General features: G+C 41.1%; 2 protein-coding genes across 17 annotated transcripts in view; both read left to right on the top strand.

Annotated features, from left to right (window-relative positions):
* The window catches only part of mcf2l2 (MCF.2 cell line derived transforming sequence-like 2), a 149,905-nt gene extending 143,168 nt beyond the window's left edge, over positions 1–6,737 (top strand). For all 11 annotated transcript variants that reach the window (XR_012594082.1, XM_074636861.1, XM_074636862.1 and 8 more), the window contains one exon: positions 1,772–6,737. Coding sequence is in view for 10 of the 11 variants with exons in the window: in XM_074636861.1 (XP_074492962.1) it covers positions 1,772–1,863 (92 nt within the window). In the remaining variant the exon portion in view is untranslated. The remainder of the gene's footprint in view (positions 1–1,771) is intronic.
* Positions 6,738–14,303: 7,566 nt separating this feature from the next.
* ect2 (epithelial cell transforming 2) overlaps positions 14,304–19,194 on the top strand; it is a 55,147-nt gene continuing 50,256 nt past the window's right edge. For 2 of the 6 annotated variants that reach the window (XM_074636872.1, XM_074636873.1), the window contains exons 1-2: positions 14,304–14,650; positions 17,065–17,231. In XM_074636872.1, coding sequence (XP_074492973.1) covers positions 17,099–17,231 — 133 coding nt within the window. In that variant the 5' untranslated portion in view covers positions 14,304–14,650; positions 17,065–17,098. The remainder of the gene's footprint in view (positions 14,651–17,064; positions 17,232–19,194) is intronic. The other 4 variants (XM_074636876.1, XM_074636874.1, XM_074636875.1 and 1 more) reach the window with 4 other exon arrangements.

Genomic DNA, 19,194 nt, shown 5'->3' on the forward strand with positions numbered 1-19,194 from the left:
GCAGCGACAGCAAAAGCACGATCACCCCACAGCTTATACATCCACCTCAGGACTTGACCAGATGCAAGTTGACCAGATGACCGCAAAGCCCCGTTATGCTCGCGAAGAGTTCCGTTGCATTACAATAATAAAGTCTCGAGCTAATAAAGGCGTGAATTGCCTTCTCGAGATCATTCCGATCGAGGAAGGGCTTTACTTTAACCAGAAGACGAAGCTGGAAAAAGCTTGTTTTAACAACAGAGTTAATCTGTTTATCAAATTTCAAACAGCCGTCAAATGTCACCCCCAGATTTTTTCATAGTTGGTTTGGAATACGAAGCCAGAGCAGCAAAGCTTGAGACTCTAACATTAGTTATGCACGAAGTACCAAATATAATGCATTCAGTTTTACCTTCATTTAAATGAAGGACATTTTGTGAACAGCCACTGCTTTATGTCACTAATACAGTTCAACAGTAAGTTCAGTGCATCACTTCCATTAGGCTTCATAGGTAGATAGAGTTGTAAATTATCCGCATAACAATGAAAAGACAGATTGTGCTTGACTATAATTGACCCTAGAGGCAGCATATATAACGAAAAGAGGATAGGTCCTAGAATAGAACCCTGCGGCACCCAACAAGAGAGAGAAGTAGGTGATCAGGAGAGGTCACCAATCATTACAGAAAAGCTCCTGTTGGTCAAATAAGAGCTAAACCTCTTAAGTGCGGATGCCTACATATTGATCAAGGCGAGAGATAAGGACTGCATGATCATAATATACATTATACATACATTATTGACTTGATTTAGAGTTAGGTTGCTCTTTAAATTATCCAGGAGACTTGTGTGTTTCTATGTTGATGACAATGTCATTAAAAGACAACTTTAAAATAGTAATTTACAGCTTCTCTCACTTCACAGCTCTTTAGATAACTGAGAGTTTCATATATACATATATCATATACACCTTTTATAATCAATCGGAACCTAAACATAAAACTTGAGCACAGATTATATATCGAAGTCCTGTGTTTGGTGGCACAAAATATACTTTTTCTTACTTAGCCACTCCTGGGCTCTGTGCTCTCTCTCTCTCTCTCTCTCTCTCTCTCTCTCTCTCTCTCTCTCTCTCTCTCTCTCTCTCTCTCTCTCTCTCTCTCTGTTCTCTGGCTTTAATGTCCCCTCTGTCCTCGATCCATCTCTCCTCGGTCTCCTCCCTTTCATGCCGGCTTGAGATCTGGTCCCTGAAGTGTTTGTCGCGGCCTTGCTTGTTTTGTTACGGAGCTCTGTCCGCCCCTCTTCAATACAACTATCCCTTCCTTATCCCCACTTGCCCTTCTTTCCTCCTCCTTTTATATCTCTTTCTTCTGTTTTGGAGATTTTTTTTTTTTTGAGGACAGAACTCTCCCAACGCTCTCACAGTTGATGTTCAATATTCTGGTTAAGTGGAGCCCCATTTCCTAAAGGCCCTCTTCACCTGTCTCTGCTGATCGGCCATGTCTACCTTCCCTATAATTCTTTATGCACTCTGCTGGCTGATATCGTTGCAGATATTGAACGTCTCACTATTATTATGTCTCCTTGTTTTACAGTCCTATTAAAAGCTGCATTGTTTGGTGCGTTATGTTTTATTGGCACTGCAGTCCTGGCTGTGCATCCCCCCCCTTCTTACACACTGTGTTTGAATGCCACAGTTTGTCCACATGCTTGTTTTTATATATTATATAATAAGATGCTAGATTGTATTTAAAGTTGAAGCTGACTTGAATCTCTCTTTGTTATTTTCCAGATATCTTCAGTGATCTGTGTACGGCAGCACTCTCCGACTCGGACGACAATGAAGTCAGTACGTGGGGAGATGTGTCTCAGGACAGCAGATAACCTGACTATTGTAGTTCATTACGTTGGAGCACAAACATTTTTGTTGGATCACAAACACTTTTCAACTTCCCGAACTAAATACCAACGACTATTAGTTTTCTACTTGTAGGTCTTCATGTTGGACTAAGGAATATGACCTGCTATTGTTTTTCAACTGTAGTTTTTTCATGTCTGACACGTTGAAGCTTCCCAGCGAAGCCTCTGGAAACAGCTGGAACCTAAACATGCCCGAGTGGCACGGTGGGAAAAGCCATATAAGACTTTTTATTCAAGGAAGTACCAGCTGTCACCTGTGGAGAACTGACGACTGCATGGGTTGTGGACACTGAACTTTACATCCAAAGTCGGATGAATTCAGATTACGTACTGTAGAAAATGCAATCCCTGAGTCGTTGGGCTGAATATCTCAAAAACTCAAATCCCATTTCTGACTTGGATAATCTTAGGGAAAGTGATAAATTCTGTTTGCTGGTTTATGAGCAGGCCTTGGCAAGGTGCCCTGTTTTGCTGCTACACTGCGCTGAAGTAAAACTTCTTTTCAGACCAGGTTCTGCCTCTGCTGCCTCGCTTCAGCTCGCTTCGACTTTTCAGGTTCAAACTACAGACACCTCACAGTAGCTGCAGCCTCCTGGAGAACCTACAAGTTGTCTTACTTGCCTTTCTTCGCCCTGCTTGAGCCCGTCGTTACATTACATCTACATATCATCTCATCGAGCCCATTCTCACACTTGCAAATAATCTGTATAAATTGCTTTAAGAGGTTAAGAGATATGTCCCTTCCATATTTGAATTTATAACCCAGTCATTATATAAAAAAAACTTATTTTACATATGATTTAATCTATCTGGAAAGAACTTGAATTATGTCCTCACAGGTGTTATACGGATGAAATGTTTTGTTTTGGACAGAAACCTTTTACATGTTTGTAATTTTTTCGAGATCCTCTCATGCTGGGTATTAGTGACGCAGCTTTTCTTGCTGGAAAATATCGTAGGTTTGGGCGGGCGGGTCAAAAAGTGACAAAGCAGTGTTCCGAGTAAGTTATTAATAACTTACAAGACACATTGCGTGCAATAGTACCTTCTCTTCTCCTCTCTCTGTCTCTGAAACTCTCAGAATTCTTATTATGTTTGCTATAATGCATTTATGTATGCATGTATAGCAAATAGGGATGCACCCATACCACTTTTTTTTTCAGACCGAGTACAAGTACAAGTACTTGCCGATACCGAGTACCGATACGAGTACTTCTCTGTGCCAAAAGACCCTCGTTAGCAGCCAGCTGGAGGGTGTGAGCGACACACAGCAGGCTGGGGAGTACCGCATATGAGGCAGTGCACCGTGACCGGCTCTAGGTCGGCTCGGAAAGGCTCGGGGCGAAGGTGCTTCCCGAGGCCGTGGCCAAAGTGCTCGCTGCGCTCTCTCTCCCCGCCGGGGAGGGACGAGGCCCCCCTGCTCCCGGTGCGACTGACGACTGGGGCGGACTGACCACGTCGTGGCCCACATATAAAAGGCGCCAGGGGTCTGTGGCGATGTCGGCAACCCAACTGACCCGTCTTGAAACACGGACCACGGAGTCTAACGCAAATGTGAGTCAGAGAGTGCAAGCAAAACCCCGTGGCGCAATGAAAGTGAGGGCCGGCGCGCGCTGGCTGAGGTGGGAGCGCACCACCGGCCGCCATGCGATAGAACCCGAAAGATGGTGACGAGAGGTTAACGTCACACTGTCGTAAAGTGGTATCGGTGCCGTTGTATCGGAGTCGTTTTGCGAGAACGAGTAAATGAGCACAGTATCGGACCCGATACCCGATACTGGTATCGGTATTGGTGCATCCCTAATAGCAAACATAACAACAATATAGATGATATAACACTGTTTGTGTTTTGGTCACTTGGGGGAAGAAACTGACTTATGAAGTTGATATTACTACAGTAACATGTTAGTTAACAATAGCCTATTTACACATCAGTCAGTCATGGAGTTACATTGGAATTAATTTGGAGTCGTGTTTCTGGCAATCTGACAAATGTAAGTCAAAAAGCTGAAGTTATACTTTCACACATCCATGAGGGGTAGCCTACATGTAGGCTCTCTGCGGACATCCCAATTTATTGTGACTGTCCAGACTTGTCCAGTGCGACCACTACGCTACAAGTAATAGCGTAGCGATCTACTGCGCATGTTCGCTCCAAGCAAACCGTATGACCAGAACTACTACATTCTCAGCTGTCCGTGTACGTGTCCATTTGGGAGTATAATCAAGGCTTCAACTCTCCTTCTAGCTTTTGGTCTTCACCAACTTTTGAGAAATATAACTTGGTATATTTTCTGTGTCTAGACCTGCTTGTGTAGGGTAGCTTGTTTACCTAAAGCAGCTTTCTGCTGTGTCCAGAAACAAGGTTGATGGCTCTCTAACAGTGAGTGCAGGCCGTAAAACCCCCCCAAAAAGTGAGTTAAAAGAGGCTATAAAAATTCATAGAGCCGAGCGTAACTGCGGAGTTGAGTCGTTGGTTGAACTCTCTGTGGATTTGTGAGCTACCCCCTTTCACATTACACATCATGTCTTTTGACTCATTGTTCATGATTGGTCCAGCTTTAAAAAATATAAGTTTACTATGTCAGGGGTGGAACAACTGAGAAAATCTAAACCTTCATCAGCTAATGACAGCTAAGTTATTTTCCAGCAAAAAAATGCATTTGAGGAATATATCAATCATGATAAGTTTATTCATTATAATTGCACAGTGAATATAGCAGCAGACAGAAGAAGCCAAATAGCTTTCGATGGAAATTAAGCATTACTGCGGGACACATCTCTTCTTTAGATGAATGGGGTGGTGGTGTAAATTGGGTTTTCAGGAAACAAATTCATCTCTGTGACATGTGACTCATCTCCACATAATGGGATTTTTTACTGAGAACATTTCACACGTTTGAGTCGCTGCATGCCAGCTGCTATCTATAGGCGGGACATATCCGAGCATTGTGGAAACACTTCATGTACAAGAATTCAGATAAGATGCTCTCCAGGTAATCAGAGACCTAGATATGAGATAGCAGCTAGTTAATTGACCTTCATACCATACAGACTTAATACCACTGTGAGTAAGCTCATCTTCAGTGGATAATATTCGGAATATCGTTTTAATCCATGCACACTTCTTCGTGTCCTGTCGATCTATCTCCACATCCGTATAGCATCGGCTCATCATGGCTAGCAGCGTTCAGACACATACTTGATCACAGACCAGATTGATTGTATTCTAACCTTGAAATCCCTTAAAGGTTCTGAGCACCGGCTCGTTTTGCTGAATCCAAACAGTAGCTCAGCTTTGCAACAGCGTCATAATATTCATAGTGAAGTCCATGTGGAAAGCTCTTACACCAGTGTTTTTGTTACTGAGATATTAGCATTTGTTAGCAATTTGTGAGCGTCGCTCCCGTAAGTCAGGTAGGGTGAAAAGCAGCAAAGGTAAGACAGGGACCTGGCTATACATGCTGCAAGTGATTTTTACAGGAAAATGCAGCACACTTGGGCTGTTTCATAACATGCTGTATAAGGTTTCACCTTTTCCAGAGAGTATAATAGCACTGTACACTGAAGGTTCATTCGAGGAGAGGGCCACGGCGGGGACATTTATGGGAGCCTAAATGTAAATAAAACGTCTGTGTTAGTCTAATATTCCATATTTGTTGGGGTAAAGATCCATTTTCTGTATGACTGCTGTATTGTTGTACACCATTCATTCTCCCTCAGAGGCTTTTTTTTTTTTTTTTTAGCATTATATTGCATTTCTACTGACAGATTGAACTCTGTGGACTTTTCTCTGACAAATGCCAAACAGCACCACTGTATTTGCAGATAGACGGCACGTCACTTCACAGGAAGGTTAATTTACATTTACTCTGTAACTTATTGGAAATGAAAAGAAGAAACCGAGAGGATGACAAAAAGGTTAAATATTCACCTGATGACTGAATACATGTCAGAATGTAAGACTTACTCTGTGAGAAAGCTACAGTAAGTAACTGGGATCAGTCTTTTAAAACAAGGCAGAGGTTAAGCACCCCAACTTTGATGAGCAATTAAATAATGAATGGATGATGCAAAGATGGATAGGTTTATGGATGGATGGATGGATGGATGATCCATAGATGGATAGGTAGATGGATGGATGGATGACGCAGTGATGGATAGGTGAAGTAGTTGGATGAAAGAATGGATGGATAGATGGATTGATGGTTGGATGGATGGATGGATGGATAGATGACGCAGTGATGAATAGGTGCAGTAGATGGATGAAAGAATGGATGGATGGTTGGATGGATGGATGGATGGATGGATGGATGGATGACGCAGTGATGAATAGGTTCAGTAGATGGATGAAAGAATGGATGGATGGTTGGATGGATGGTTGGATGGATAGATAAGTATAGACAGATAGATATTTTAGACTGTAACTAGGTTACCATCTGTAACAGAGGGAGGAACTTTATCAAAAGTCATATACATTAATATGAGTCTCATTGTAAAGAAATACTCCTCTTGAACATGCTGTATATGTTGTTTATCATATGTTAAATGAAAATTACTGTATCTTTGTAAAAAAACAAAACATATTTCTATTGTACTGCATCCTGCTGTAATTTTGCCATTTAACCATATTATATAATGTATCAAGTCTGTATATTGTACAATCTGCTACTGTAATGTACATATTGATTTATTGTGATAATATGCATTTACAACATGAATTTTGTCACCCTGTTTTTTTGTATTTTAAACTTTATTCCAGACTTTAAAAATGCATGCAAGGCTGAGATTTGATACACAGAGGTGCTTGATTTAAAATAAAGATCACGTTTGTTATAGGCCGTTGTTACATCCTGTTGAAAGAGGAATGTTCCTCCCAGAGCAAGAAGACCAAATACACTCAGAAAACATCCTGTGATAGTTGGTTTCTGAACAGGAAAAACAAATTGGAAATTTATTGTGTCAGTGTTTACCATTTACCTTTTCCGTGTTTCTCAACATGTAGGACCTGTTAGCGCTTTGTGCCATAAAGAAATCCAACACATTCAGCAGATCCATACAAAGCATGAGGGCAAGCATCCTCCGGTTTAGAAGCCCAAATACATGATTAAAAGTTAGTCTATCATACAATCATGTTTAGAGTGGTGATATGTTGTCAATATATTGTTGCTATTGAAACAAAGCCCACACGCAGCACTTCAGCCCAGCGCTTTTCTGCCAGAGAAAAATGCTATATGGACACACGCCCTTAGGCTATACAATATCGCCCACCACTGGATTTGTAATGAACTGTAATAAACTTCAGCTTCTGTGCTTTTATTACCCGCTATGAAACAACATTACTTTCCTCCGTTTTATAATGCCTAGGCTAGTTTACTACCTGCCTGATCTGACTGGTTGAGTTTCTAGCCCTGTTGGACACATTTTAAGTGCTGTCCTCGCAGTTATTTTGATGACTACAAAAATGAAACCCAAGTTAATCCAACCCGTTCTCACTCACAACTCGTGAAATACCGAAGGTTGCTCAGTGGCCCTCGGCGTCTGATACCAATACACCGAGGCACCCTTTAAAGCTGAAGTAGGCAAGATTGGAGCAAATATGATTAAAAAAAAATTATAAAACGGTTGCTATATCGTGACAGTAGTACATGAAACAGGTAACCTGAAAAAAAATCATGTGTCTCTGTGTCCTCTGGAGCTCCTAACGGCATCTGCAAGATTTCACAGACCGGAGGAAAACAAGCAGCAAGAGCTGATCTGAGGTCCGTTGTCCAGCTGCCGTCTATGAGAGCCGGCTGTCAATCACTCGCGAACTCCGACCAAACGGTCAAACCGCGCTGATCAAATATGAATCAATATTATGTTACGTTAATGCCTATTTCTTGTCTCAAATGTTTTCAGAATCATCTTGTAGTGCACGGTTTAGCTGTAAAATGAGAAAGGTTGTGCCACCGCCGCCATTGTGAAATCTGGTGAAGGAACACCAAATTTCCGGTCACATGACCGGAGCACAGCCAATAGGAATGCTCTCTCAATGAAATGACGTGGGATTGGTCAAATTCTCCCGTCACGGGCTAGTCCTCTGACCATTTCATCACCCCGTTGCAACATATGAACAAACACTACACAGCCTTCTGCAGCAGTGAAAGCAAGCTAACCCAACTGGATCAACAGAGATGACACTAATGTTAGATTCTACCCAACCTGAGAAGCCTCGGCTATCAAGGCAGCGAGTATATGAGACGCATAGCTGGTGAAGTGATTCTGACTACTGCTGCTGCTGGCCAGAGACTAACGCGCTCGTGTCTACAAGGTAACCCTCAAATTGCGAAAATTTGGGAGCAAAATTTGAACACCCACATTCAGCAGAGAAACTATGTGAGAAGAAAACATTGCTTAGGAAGGTTCCTAACAGAGTGAAATGACCCGGAAGTATCTCAGTAGCAGCCATGATAAGAGCTGTTCGAATCTTCCAACTGCTGAGGAAAGGAACTTCAATGCTTCCTTTATTATCTCCTTTAGCAGATGATACATACAGGGTACAAAAGAGAGAATGACATCCCAGAATTCCTTGCAGCCACAGCATTTTCCTAAGTCCTTCTGAATTCTCCATTCATCTTTCCTCGACCTTATGACGTTTTCTATCGAGGTCAAGGAGAAGTGGTTAGGAAAAGACGTTAGGACATAATTTTTTGACTTTTCGACCCGCACCCATTGTCTCTGCTGAATAAAAGATTGAACCGTACAGACTGCGATACTCAGCACAAGCAGAAGCCCCGAGACTGAGTGAGAATGGAAGAGAAGAGAATGTGATCTCTGTCACACACCTCACTGTGTTCTCATTCTCCCCGACAAGACTTGTGTCAAGAAAGTCTGGGTGTTCAAACAAGGTGTTATTAAAGTCTGTGCCAGCAGGCGGTGATTTCACTCTCTGCACCTCATCACGGATTGTTTTATCATGATTTAAGACTGTATTAAAATGAAATGTAATACCTTAGTCAGGAATCTTGTACTTCATTTTCTTTGATGTATAGTTTTTGTGTCCACTCCATCCCTATGCGGCGTTACTTTATTTTTGTGTGCATGTATGTCAGGTGAGGCCCAGTGTCAAGGCGGTTTTGTTGTGTGATGTTAATTGCCTGTTAATTTGTACTAATGGCAATAAAGTTCCAAAAAAAGAAAAGAAAAAGATATGTAATTATTGTGGGTTGGGGGCGGGGTCCGTTCATTCCTATGAAAGCTGCTCAGTGGCGCATGAAGCCTAAATGGCTCGACTTCCGTCTAGCCGGAGCGGTCTGCAGGTCCCGACTACACTGAGTTGTGTTCTGGTGCACAATCAGACGCTGGACACTGGCATATATCTTGTTGGACTATCTTGGTTTATTCCTGTTTTGAACCCAGAGAGAGCTGTCATATGTTTTTTTATCCTCACAGAAACACACCTCTCGCAGTCAGATTCAATGCAGACTCACCATAAACTTGGAACTAACCCAAGACATGTAAATAAAATAAAACACAATAAATTATAAATGAGTGTGTCATTACTTTGTGTCTCTAATCACATGACATTCAATTATATTATAAACTAGAAAATTTCGCAAGAAATTTTGACCAGTGTGCCTGGTGCTGGGGGGATGAGTGGGGACTAGGGGTGGTGTGTGTGTGGAGGGGGTGGCAGATTCAGACTGTCTGAGGTCCATAGTGAGGTCATAACTGTAGGCCCTTTCGCTGCGTGCGTGTCTGTCAGTGGTTGCCATGGTGATTGGGGGGCCGTGAGGAGTGTTTAGTTTCCTGTTAACATACAGTAAGAGTTGAGGGATTTTATTTTTGAAAAGTAGGGGAACACCTAGTTCCTGTTATCATACAATGAGAGTTGGGGGCTTTTAATCACAGGTGTAATTGATCACATTAATTATGGCCCTGATCCATTGAAGCCCTGGTTTAGAGCATGTTGGCTCACTGAAATGGCTTGATACAGTAAATAGTGTGCGTGTGTGTGTGTGTGTGTGTGTTAGTCAGCCTGCTCTGATTGGCTAATGTGAATCAGCTGTCTAGCAGCAATCTGAAGTTGCCGTGGTGATTGGCCACTGCTGCAGTGGGGCAGTTTATAATAGGAGTTAACCAGAGACGTACATGTCATAAAAGTGCTTCTACGACAGAAACCGTGACTCCTATCGCTTAGATTGTTCATGAGACCAGTTAGGAGACTCTGATGAACAAATGGTGCGACATTTGGGTCTGTAGTTTCAAAAATGTGACCTCGGCGGCAGTTTCGAAAAGTATTAACTTTTTTCTCTGATCCAAAAAATTCTGTGAAATTTAATATGGGGCCCTATGGGAGCGAAGCCTGCAGTTGCTCTCACGTTCAGGCATGTGTCGCCAAATGTGTAAGTCCGACTGATTCCATAGCTACATGTTTGCGACCGGCACAAAAATACCTACGTTTTGATGTATTAATTATCTATGAGGAGTGGACGTTGTGGGCTACAGAGCAATTTGTTTGGAAAATTTTCAAAAGATTTCAAAGCTTTCCCGCACTCTAGCGATGATGTCACGCGCTCTAGCCCTTAACGACCCACGCAATACACACCCATTATAAAATCTGAAACGGTCTGAAAATTTCACAAAACGTAAACTGCGATTTCGTGAAAACCGTGCCAGCTATCAAAAAAATTCCATTTGGCCAAATAAAGTCCCAAGTCTCGTGACCTGTTTAAACTTTTAATCACGCTTGTACATTAAAGTATGGCGATTCTGTATGGCCCCAAAGAGGAGTGTTTATGAGCACTCTTCACGTCGATTTTCAATGCATTCCAATGGAGAAAAAAATCGCTGCGCGAATCTCTTAGCCAGGTCACAGCACACGATTCCCGATCATTCCGCACGTTTTGATGTACTTTTTGTACAGGTGTTGGCAACGCTGCCGGAGGAGTAGCGCGGCAAAGTTTAGGCAGAAGTCTGAATAATTATAAGCCTGACGAATAATAGACCAGTGTGCTTCTAGGCACACTGGAATAACAATTGACTTTAGGCTTGGCCAACAATAACACCATGAAATGTGAAATAACTCATATAGATGCGTTTGTCATTAAATGACACACAAAAATACATATTCCTTGAAAAAAAAAAGATTTTACAGGCGCCCATGGCTGTCATGAAGACTACCTTGTACCACAACTCATACAAAATACCTAAAATTATTAATATATTTACTAAACATGGTAATGGCAGTACAACACATACACACATACCTGTTTTGAGCCCAGAGAGAGCAAAATGCTGTCATATGGATTTTTATGGATATTGGATTTTGTGAAACATTAGATGTTGGTAGTTATGAGATGAACATGTTAATCATGAAATTTGTGTCTTAGTTTTCCTATTCTGGTTTATATGATAAGTTCACACCATAAAGACATCTTCAAAAAAATGATGCACAACTGCAAAAAAAGCAGTTGATAAAAGAGTTTGGTTGGTACGTACCGATGCTACGGCTTTCATACAGTATCTGTACGGTGGCCTGCTTATATCTCTAGAAATGGTTGTCACCCTCTACCTCTGTGTTTATTTATATTGGTGTGTGTTTGGTGACTGAGCGTCAAAGAGCTGAGGACTGAGCTAGAAATCTAAACGTGTGAGGAAGTGTAGAGAGGACAAAGCTGGATAGAAGGAAGATAAGGTCTTGACAAAGCTTTGTTACGCACAGTGAACCTCCTGAGGGCTGAATACAGATAGACAGACAGAGATTGTGTATGTATGTGTGTGTGTGTGTGTGTCCGAAAGCCCCATGCAGGAATGCGACAAGCATACTGAGGATTTCACAGAAGTCAAAGAAGAAAAACAAAGGAATTGCTGGAAATGAATGTCTTCACTGTCCTCCAGACCGCATGCTGCTACCCAAAGGGCCACATGTTTGTGTGTCTGTCTTTTGAACTTTGTGTCTGTCTGATTGCATCATTGTGTGCTTGTGTGTGTGTGTAATGTGACAGATTGTTGTATTTCTATTGTTGAAGCCAATGGCTTCAAAAGGACTGAAAGATGAGGTACAGTCTCCAAACTCAGGTCATTCCGGCCAGTAGCTTAGTATATTTGTGGTTGAAACTGGATTTTTATGGCGTGTAATTAGGATCAAAACCCGCGCACGCGCACAGAACAGTATCCGCGAGCGGAAAAGCATCATCGCGAGGGAGCATTTCTGCTCCACGTGCGCAAATGCAGTCAGTATGATTGGACAACAGTGTTCATGAATTATTCATGTTCTGCCTTCGCCGTCAGAGACTGTAGGTGTTGAAAGTGACCAATCAAAGGAGCGGACACATCAGCCACTGTCTATTCCATTCCCCGCCTCCAAAGTCTCAAAAGTTAACTTGATGAGCGAGCGGGTTGAGCAGTTGCAAGTGCTCATCACAGCTGCATTTGTGCACGCGGAGCAGAAATGCTCCCTCGCGATGATGCTTTTCCGCTGAACACCACTCTTTTGATTTTTGAAGTGTGCATCACCAGCAGTACCGTTAGGGTATAAACAAACTACACCATGGTCACATGAGTGCGAGTATACACAACGAGGCTGTAAAGGAGGACGAGTTGGCGTGATGGTTAGTGGTCTTATTTAGCCTTTTTAAGACACATAAAGGCTTAAAAATTCACCAGTGAGATATTTCCTGACGTATTTTATGTCGTAGAACAAAACGTAAAAATCTCTTCAGCTTGTGTTAACCACAGACCTTATTTCAGGCATCTAACTAAAAACCCATTGACCTCCAGACGAGGGAACAGGAAGTGCTAAAATGCTAACTCATTTCTGGGTTTTAGGACTCATTCCTGTAGCACTCTATGGGGTCTTGTGTTGGACAACAAAAATGCAACTCAATTGACTTAATTTAAATTATTTTTAAAAGCGTGTGATGCTCTAAAAAGTGGTAATCTGATTTAATCAACAGTGATAAAGTCATACCATCTAGTGGTGGGGTTGCAGATTGCAACCAACTGAGTACCCCTCCGCTCACTCCTCCCTTTCCAAGATTGCAGTAATGTGAGCCGCCGAGTGGTAACTCCGTTGGCCTTGCTCAGGGGCCATCCTTACCATAATAACACTAAGTTAGCAGTGTTTGGTTTGTCCGTTCTACTGTGGTATGTGGCATTGGTTCATGCTATATACTTGATCATCCAAATAAATATGAAATAATAATAATCCAGAAAGAAAAATTTGGATTGTGCATTCCTAGTGTCATAATACAATGATGGGCGTTGTTCGCGTGTGTATGTGTATGAGCCTATAACCTAAAGCAGATGCTCTCTGCCTGAGAGCAGTCTGTCATCCGTGTATGCTGAACTCACTTCTGTTCCACTATGCTGAGGAAACAAAAGGCAGTTCACAGAGCTCTGGGCCTTTTAGAAATCATGCTTTACCCCTTCAAACAAATCCCCTGTGGAAATGTGCTCTTCACCTCCACTTTCGTCTGAAAGGTAAAATCCAAGCATCTCACACCTATTTTATTATTGATAGGGTAAGTGTACAGATACACCCACTTCTGAGAAGGGTTACAGACACCTGCATAAATACAACAGGGTGTGCTGTTTTCAGGAACAGCAAGAAAGTGATTTTTGCGGGTAAGACTATAGCCTTGTGATTCTGTAACACAGGTTTGAAGCTGTGTTTCAATAAGCATATTAAAAATGAATTCAATGCAGGGAATACATTGTTATTGGAATATTTTTTTATATATATTTTATTGATTTTTCAGGGTCAGCAGCAGGCACACGTGGCTTGTTTTACAGTGGAAAGTGAAGAAAGGCAGGAAGAAGTTATCTGGGTCTACAGAGGAAAGTGTTTTATTTGGAAGCAGTGATTCAGATTGATTTCTGAAGTCAGAAATCAGCCTTTATAATATTTGTAAATGCCACTTGCCAAGAGTATTCAGCTCAGGTGTTTTTGTTAGAGTAAATAGACCTCTACAGGAAACAAATAGCACAGATCACTACTTTTTACAGCAGCAACAGTGGCAGAATAAAAAACACCATTTTGCAACTGGCATGTATTTAGTTATTTCAAATAGCCTATAGCCTATACTTTAAATTGCATTATACAGGGAGTTATGAAGCTGAAAAAGTCCTTTTGTTACGCTGTACATTTTCATTGACATGGCAATAATTAGTTTACCCTAAAATGAAGTTTCAATATATCAATTAATTAATTATTCACTTTGGTTTTTTTTTCGTCTCCTAAAGTAATATAAATATTTTCGACGGTACCTGAAGGTCTCAGGTCTGAGCAGCGCAGTGCGCGTCATCGTGATTTGAATGAACGGACCAATCAGCGGCCTTGTCAGACGGGCGCCCGCTGGGTTTCCGGCTCTCTCGTCCAATCACAGCGCAGCTCCGTTGTTTGCTCTGCTTTTTGAACTGCGCTGTAACAGCAGACAGACACCTCCTCTCCGGCTCGCTGTGCTACTCTATGAAGTAGTTCACGAGCTGTCAACTAAACTACAACAAACCAATTATTTGGACTATTTGTGCGCATAAAGGGCAACATGCGTTGACTACAGACTTCGGATGGAGAGATGTTGCAGTTGTTCTGAGTGTGTTGGACCGAAGAGGAACTCTTTATAGTGTTGTTGACCTGCTAGCTCGGCAGCTAGCAACGTTAGCTAGAGAGCTTATTGAACTGAGCTAGCTCGGCAGCTAGTTTAGTTTAGCTCCGCTTCTCTGTTACCTCCTTTATCTGAGGTGACGAACCAGCCTCAGGAACAAGGTCAGTAAGTTCGGTTTACTTTGAGTTTGTGTTTATTGTGCTGTTGGAAACGCACTATAATGTAACTGTTAGCTAACTGCTAACCTCTGGTGACGTAAAGCAGAGGGAATGTGGTGTCGTTAACTGTGGCGTTGAAATAGAGTTAGTTAGTTAATAACCTCTAATAAGTCAATTCACTGTAGTATACAGAGCATGTCTTAAGACACACACAAGAGACAAGTAACGTTAACTGCTGTTGGTATCAATAAACTGTCTGATGTTAACCTAATTAGTGGGTTTACTTTAGGTGAAAAGGTGTTCGTTCATTGCCTGTTTTTACAACAATACTTTTTGTCATCTGTTTTAGTCATAACTTAAAAAAAACCCATAAATATGAGTGTTTTTGTCAGCACTGAGATTTACTGTACTTCAGTGGAGGCTGGCCCATAGAGGCAGAGGAGGTTGCTCCTATATTAGGTATTTATGAGGAAGAATCCAGACCTTCTTCCACCCTCTTGCCTCTCAGAAATAGTGAATAAGGCAAAGGAAGTGTCCTTCAAAATTATTCATAAATATTACCCTGTCAATCACTACATGCAGAAATAATAAAAAAAGGACAAAGACCTTTGATCATATCTTTAAAGACATTATTATGGGGAAATGTGTTTGGTTTCTTCAAAAAAACATTATTTTCTCATAATAAATTTGATATGTTTTCTTTTAATCTTTTATTTATAAATATAAATTTAACAATAAATCTTATTTTGTTGTTTTGTTGAAGAATGTTGAGCGATATGTGAAACCACTTTCTAATTTGACTAAGAAAAAGGCTATTAAGACACTCAGTATATGTAGGTTTTAATAATTTTTGTTTAGTGTGACATACCCCTGGGTCTTTTGTTATTGTTATACTGAATGTACATTACGTACAAAACATGTCTTAAGAAACACAAGAGAGACGAAAGTAATGTTAACTGCTGTTGGTATCCATAAACCGTCTGATGTTAACCTGATTAGTGTGTTTAGTTTGGGGAAAAGGTGTTCGTTCATTGCTTGTTTTACGTTTTTTCAACAATACTTTTTGTAATCTGTTTTAGCCATAACTTGAAAAAAATATATATAAATGAGTGTTTTTGTCAACACTGATATTTACTGTACTTCAGTGGAGGCTGGTCCATAGAGGGAGAGGAGGTTTGCTCCTCTATCTTTGAGAGGCAAGAGGGTGGAAGAAGGTCTGGATTCTTCCTCATAAATACATAATAGTGAATAAGGCAAAGGAAGTGTCATTCAAAATGATTCATAAATATGACCCTGCCAATCACTACACGCAGAAATAATAATAAACAAGACATAAAGACCTTTGCAGATTTAATCATATCTTTAAAGACATTATTATGGAGAAATGTGTTCTTCAGAAACCCCAAAACATTATTTTCTCATGATAAATTTGATATGTTTTCTTTTAATCTTTTATTTATAAATATAAATTTAACAATAAATATCTTATTTTGTTGAAGAATGTTGAGCAATATGTCAAACCACTTTCTAATTTGACTAAGAAAAAGGCTGTTAAGGCACTCAAATTCAGATAAACTTTATTGGCATGAATGTTCAGGTTACATTATTGCCAAAGCTAAATTACATATTAATGAATAATTACGTTTCACAAGAAATAATCGCAAAATAATCACAATCACAATATACCAAATACATTTTAAATATACATTCTTTTACAGATGTAGTTAATCAGAAACATGTTCGGAGCTTGTAGCACCTCTTATTGTATGGCAACAGTCAACATATTTTGCAGCTAATATTGCACATTGATTTTTCTCCCCACATGAGTATGGTATTTTCTGAGGATCAGGGAGATGGATGAACTCAGGACTCTCAATATATGTAGGTTTTAATATTTTTTGTTTAGTGTGACATACCCCTGGCTCTTTTGTTATTGTTATACTGAATGTGAATTATGTTCTTTTGTTTAATAAAGAAAGAAAGTAGATTTAAGTAGCCAACTAGTGTAAAATAACATGACGCCGTGGGTTGGTTTTCCTCCTGTCCCTCCTCAATGTTTTGAGTCACCAGCCGCCACTGATGTACTTACACAACTTATCTGCATTGACAAGTACTTTTGATTAAGTTCAGGTCTGATGTTATACGGCTGCTGTTATGTAAAAGTTTCTGTATAAACTTTTTTATCCACATTGCCTAGTTCACAAATCCGTTGCTTTCTCTCCAGGCTGAATTGTCAGTTAGGCAGTATTTGTGTTTCAAGTCATGCCAAGCTGTGTCTCTTGCCTTTTAGTTTGACAGTTGTCACCCTTCTTCTCCTTTTCTTCCTTGCTGCTGTACTCTCTCTCTCTCTCTCTCCTCTCTGCCGTGCCGTGTTCTCCCTCTGTGTCTCTCTGTTCATTCCCTGCAACTTTTGATAGTTTGGACAGTTTGGTGCCTCCATAAGTTCCTGGCATGGCTGACAGCAGCATAGTGACTTTAGGGACAGCTCGGAGTCTGTTGGTGGATACTTCGTTCTACGATTCGAGGATCGCCGAAACCACCAAGGACCATGTATTTCTGGGCATGGCATGTGAAGACGGGGAAGGTCAGTCTGCATGGGTTACCATTTTTTTTCTTCTGATCCTCCTCCTTTCTCTATCTCTAAACACATACCTTCAATTTCACATAGATAATACCCAATAGTGTGTAAAAATCAGGATTTCCGCATATGTGTGCAAGCCAAAAAGCTAGTTCTTTAACAGAAAGACAAATACAGCAATGTTACAGAATCCAAAAATCTGTGGAGAAACAGAGTAGCAAAACCGGATATAGTCATTGGCAGAGTAAACTATTCCTTGACTACATTCCTGCTCAGACCTAACTACGCTCTGTGTGTGTGTCATTTTGGCTGGAGTTTGTAGATGCAGCAGTTTGTGATGCTTTTGATTTGCATTATGCTGAGGGTTATGAATAATGTGAACACCAGCACTAGCTGAGTCACAGTTTGGAAATAATCAAAGGGGTTAGTTCAGATTTTTTCAAGTCGGGTTGTATGTATACTCCTGCGTTCTGCAAGGTAAAATTACTGTTTTTGTGACTGTAGTCTGGTGACTTTGACGGCTTTGGTTCCCTGATGGAAAGGGCTGTCTGATGGCGTCCCCTAAAAAAATCATTATCAGTTTAAAGGGACTGTTTGTAACTTCTTACACGTATAAATCACCCGGGTCGGTGTCCCATGCGTACTCGCGTGTGGCTACGCTGTTCAGACAAGACTAATTATATATCTTTGAAGCCCGTCTTGCAAAACAGTGTTGGTCGCGGTCGTAGTATGGGGGGGTGACCGTAGCTTTGGTCTCCAGGGCCGGAGTCTGTGCTGTACTCTGCTCCGCTGCCTACTTGCCTTCAGTGACGGGGCTCCGCAGCAAGAAATGTTATCGTCTCCGAACTGGTGCCTGTGTCTCCCTCCGGCCGCAGTCGGGAGGCTGAAGCATGAAAAGCCAACACTAGGATCAGCATTGATTCATAGAGACCTCCGTCTGGTCAGCTAACATTACTGCCAAGCAGCTGAAATATAGAGTGATATTGTGGTTTTAGCTGACGTGTGTCGACTCACTGTTTTGAGTGATGCTCGTTCATGTCTATTTAGAGCGAGCAAGTGCGAGCCCGACGCTGGCTTTTGTAGACTTAAACGGCCACAGGTGTCGCTGTTAACAAGCATTTCTGATTCATACAAACAGTCCTTTTAAGTGTACGCTATATTTAGAATATTTTCTCTGCTTTACCTCGCCATCAGACAGCCCTTTCCGAACTGACGCCGTTTTATTGCCGTCTTCAAGGCCACCAGACTACATTCACAAAAATAGTAATTTTACCTCGCAGATCACGGGAGTTGCTGGTCTACTAAAACATACATACTTTGACCAAAACCCGATACCGAATTTTGGACATTATCAGACACATTACTGATAGCTACTGAAATCGCTGAAATCCACAAACTGTTTGATGAGTGCTGTTCTCTAAATCTTCTGCAGCCTACAAACTGTAGTTTTTTCTGTTGTGTTAGAGCTCTGCAGACAACTGTTAAGATACGTAGTATCGTTGTTACCAGCCCCTGGTTGTTACCAGCGGAGAGCGGAGAGAAAAAAAGAATCCCAGATCCGGCTTTTGATTTCGATAGTCGAAATCGGAAGCCAATTCCGATCGATTTCCAAATTAGAATTGAATCGTGACACCCCTATTAAACATACTATCAATTTATGTTTACTGTTTGTTATTGATGTTGAATCTTGCTAGCATAACGTTAGCTTTCTGGCTCGTAGCTGAGTCAAAGGGTTCTATGAGCTGAGCCGACTAGAAATATCTCCTGTTGCCAAGGTCCGTCCTATTTACTGGTGCAGTGAACAACGTTTTCATTGCATAAGAACCTTATTTATCGTAAGGTAATGATTTTCCCAGGTATTGGCAAACCCCTCGGGGTTACCAGGGAAGTTGAGTGAATGTTGTTTGAAAAACTTCATATTTTATTTGCAAAATGTGTGAAAATATAACTTAATGGTCTGAAAATGTTC

This window comes from Sebastes fasciatus, chromosome 5 (genome assembly GCF_043250625.1).
Source record: "Sebastes fasciatus isolate fSebFas1 chromosome 5, fSebFas1.pri, whole genome shotgun sequence".
Lineage (NCBI taxonomy): Eukaryota > Metazoa > Chordata > Actinopteri > Perciformes > Sebastidae > Sebastes > Sebastes fasciatus.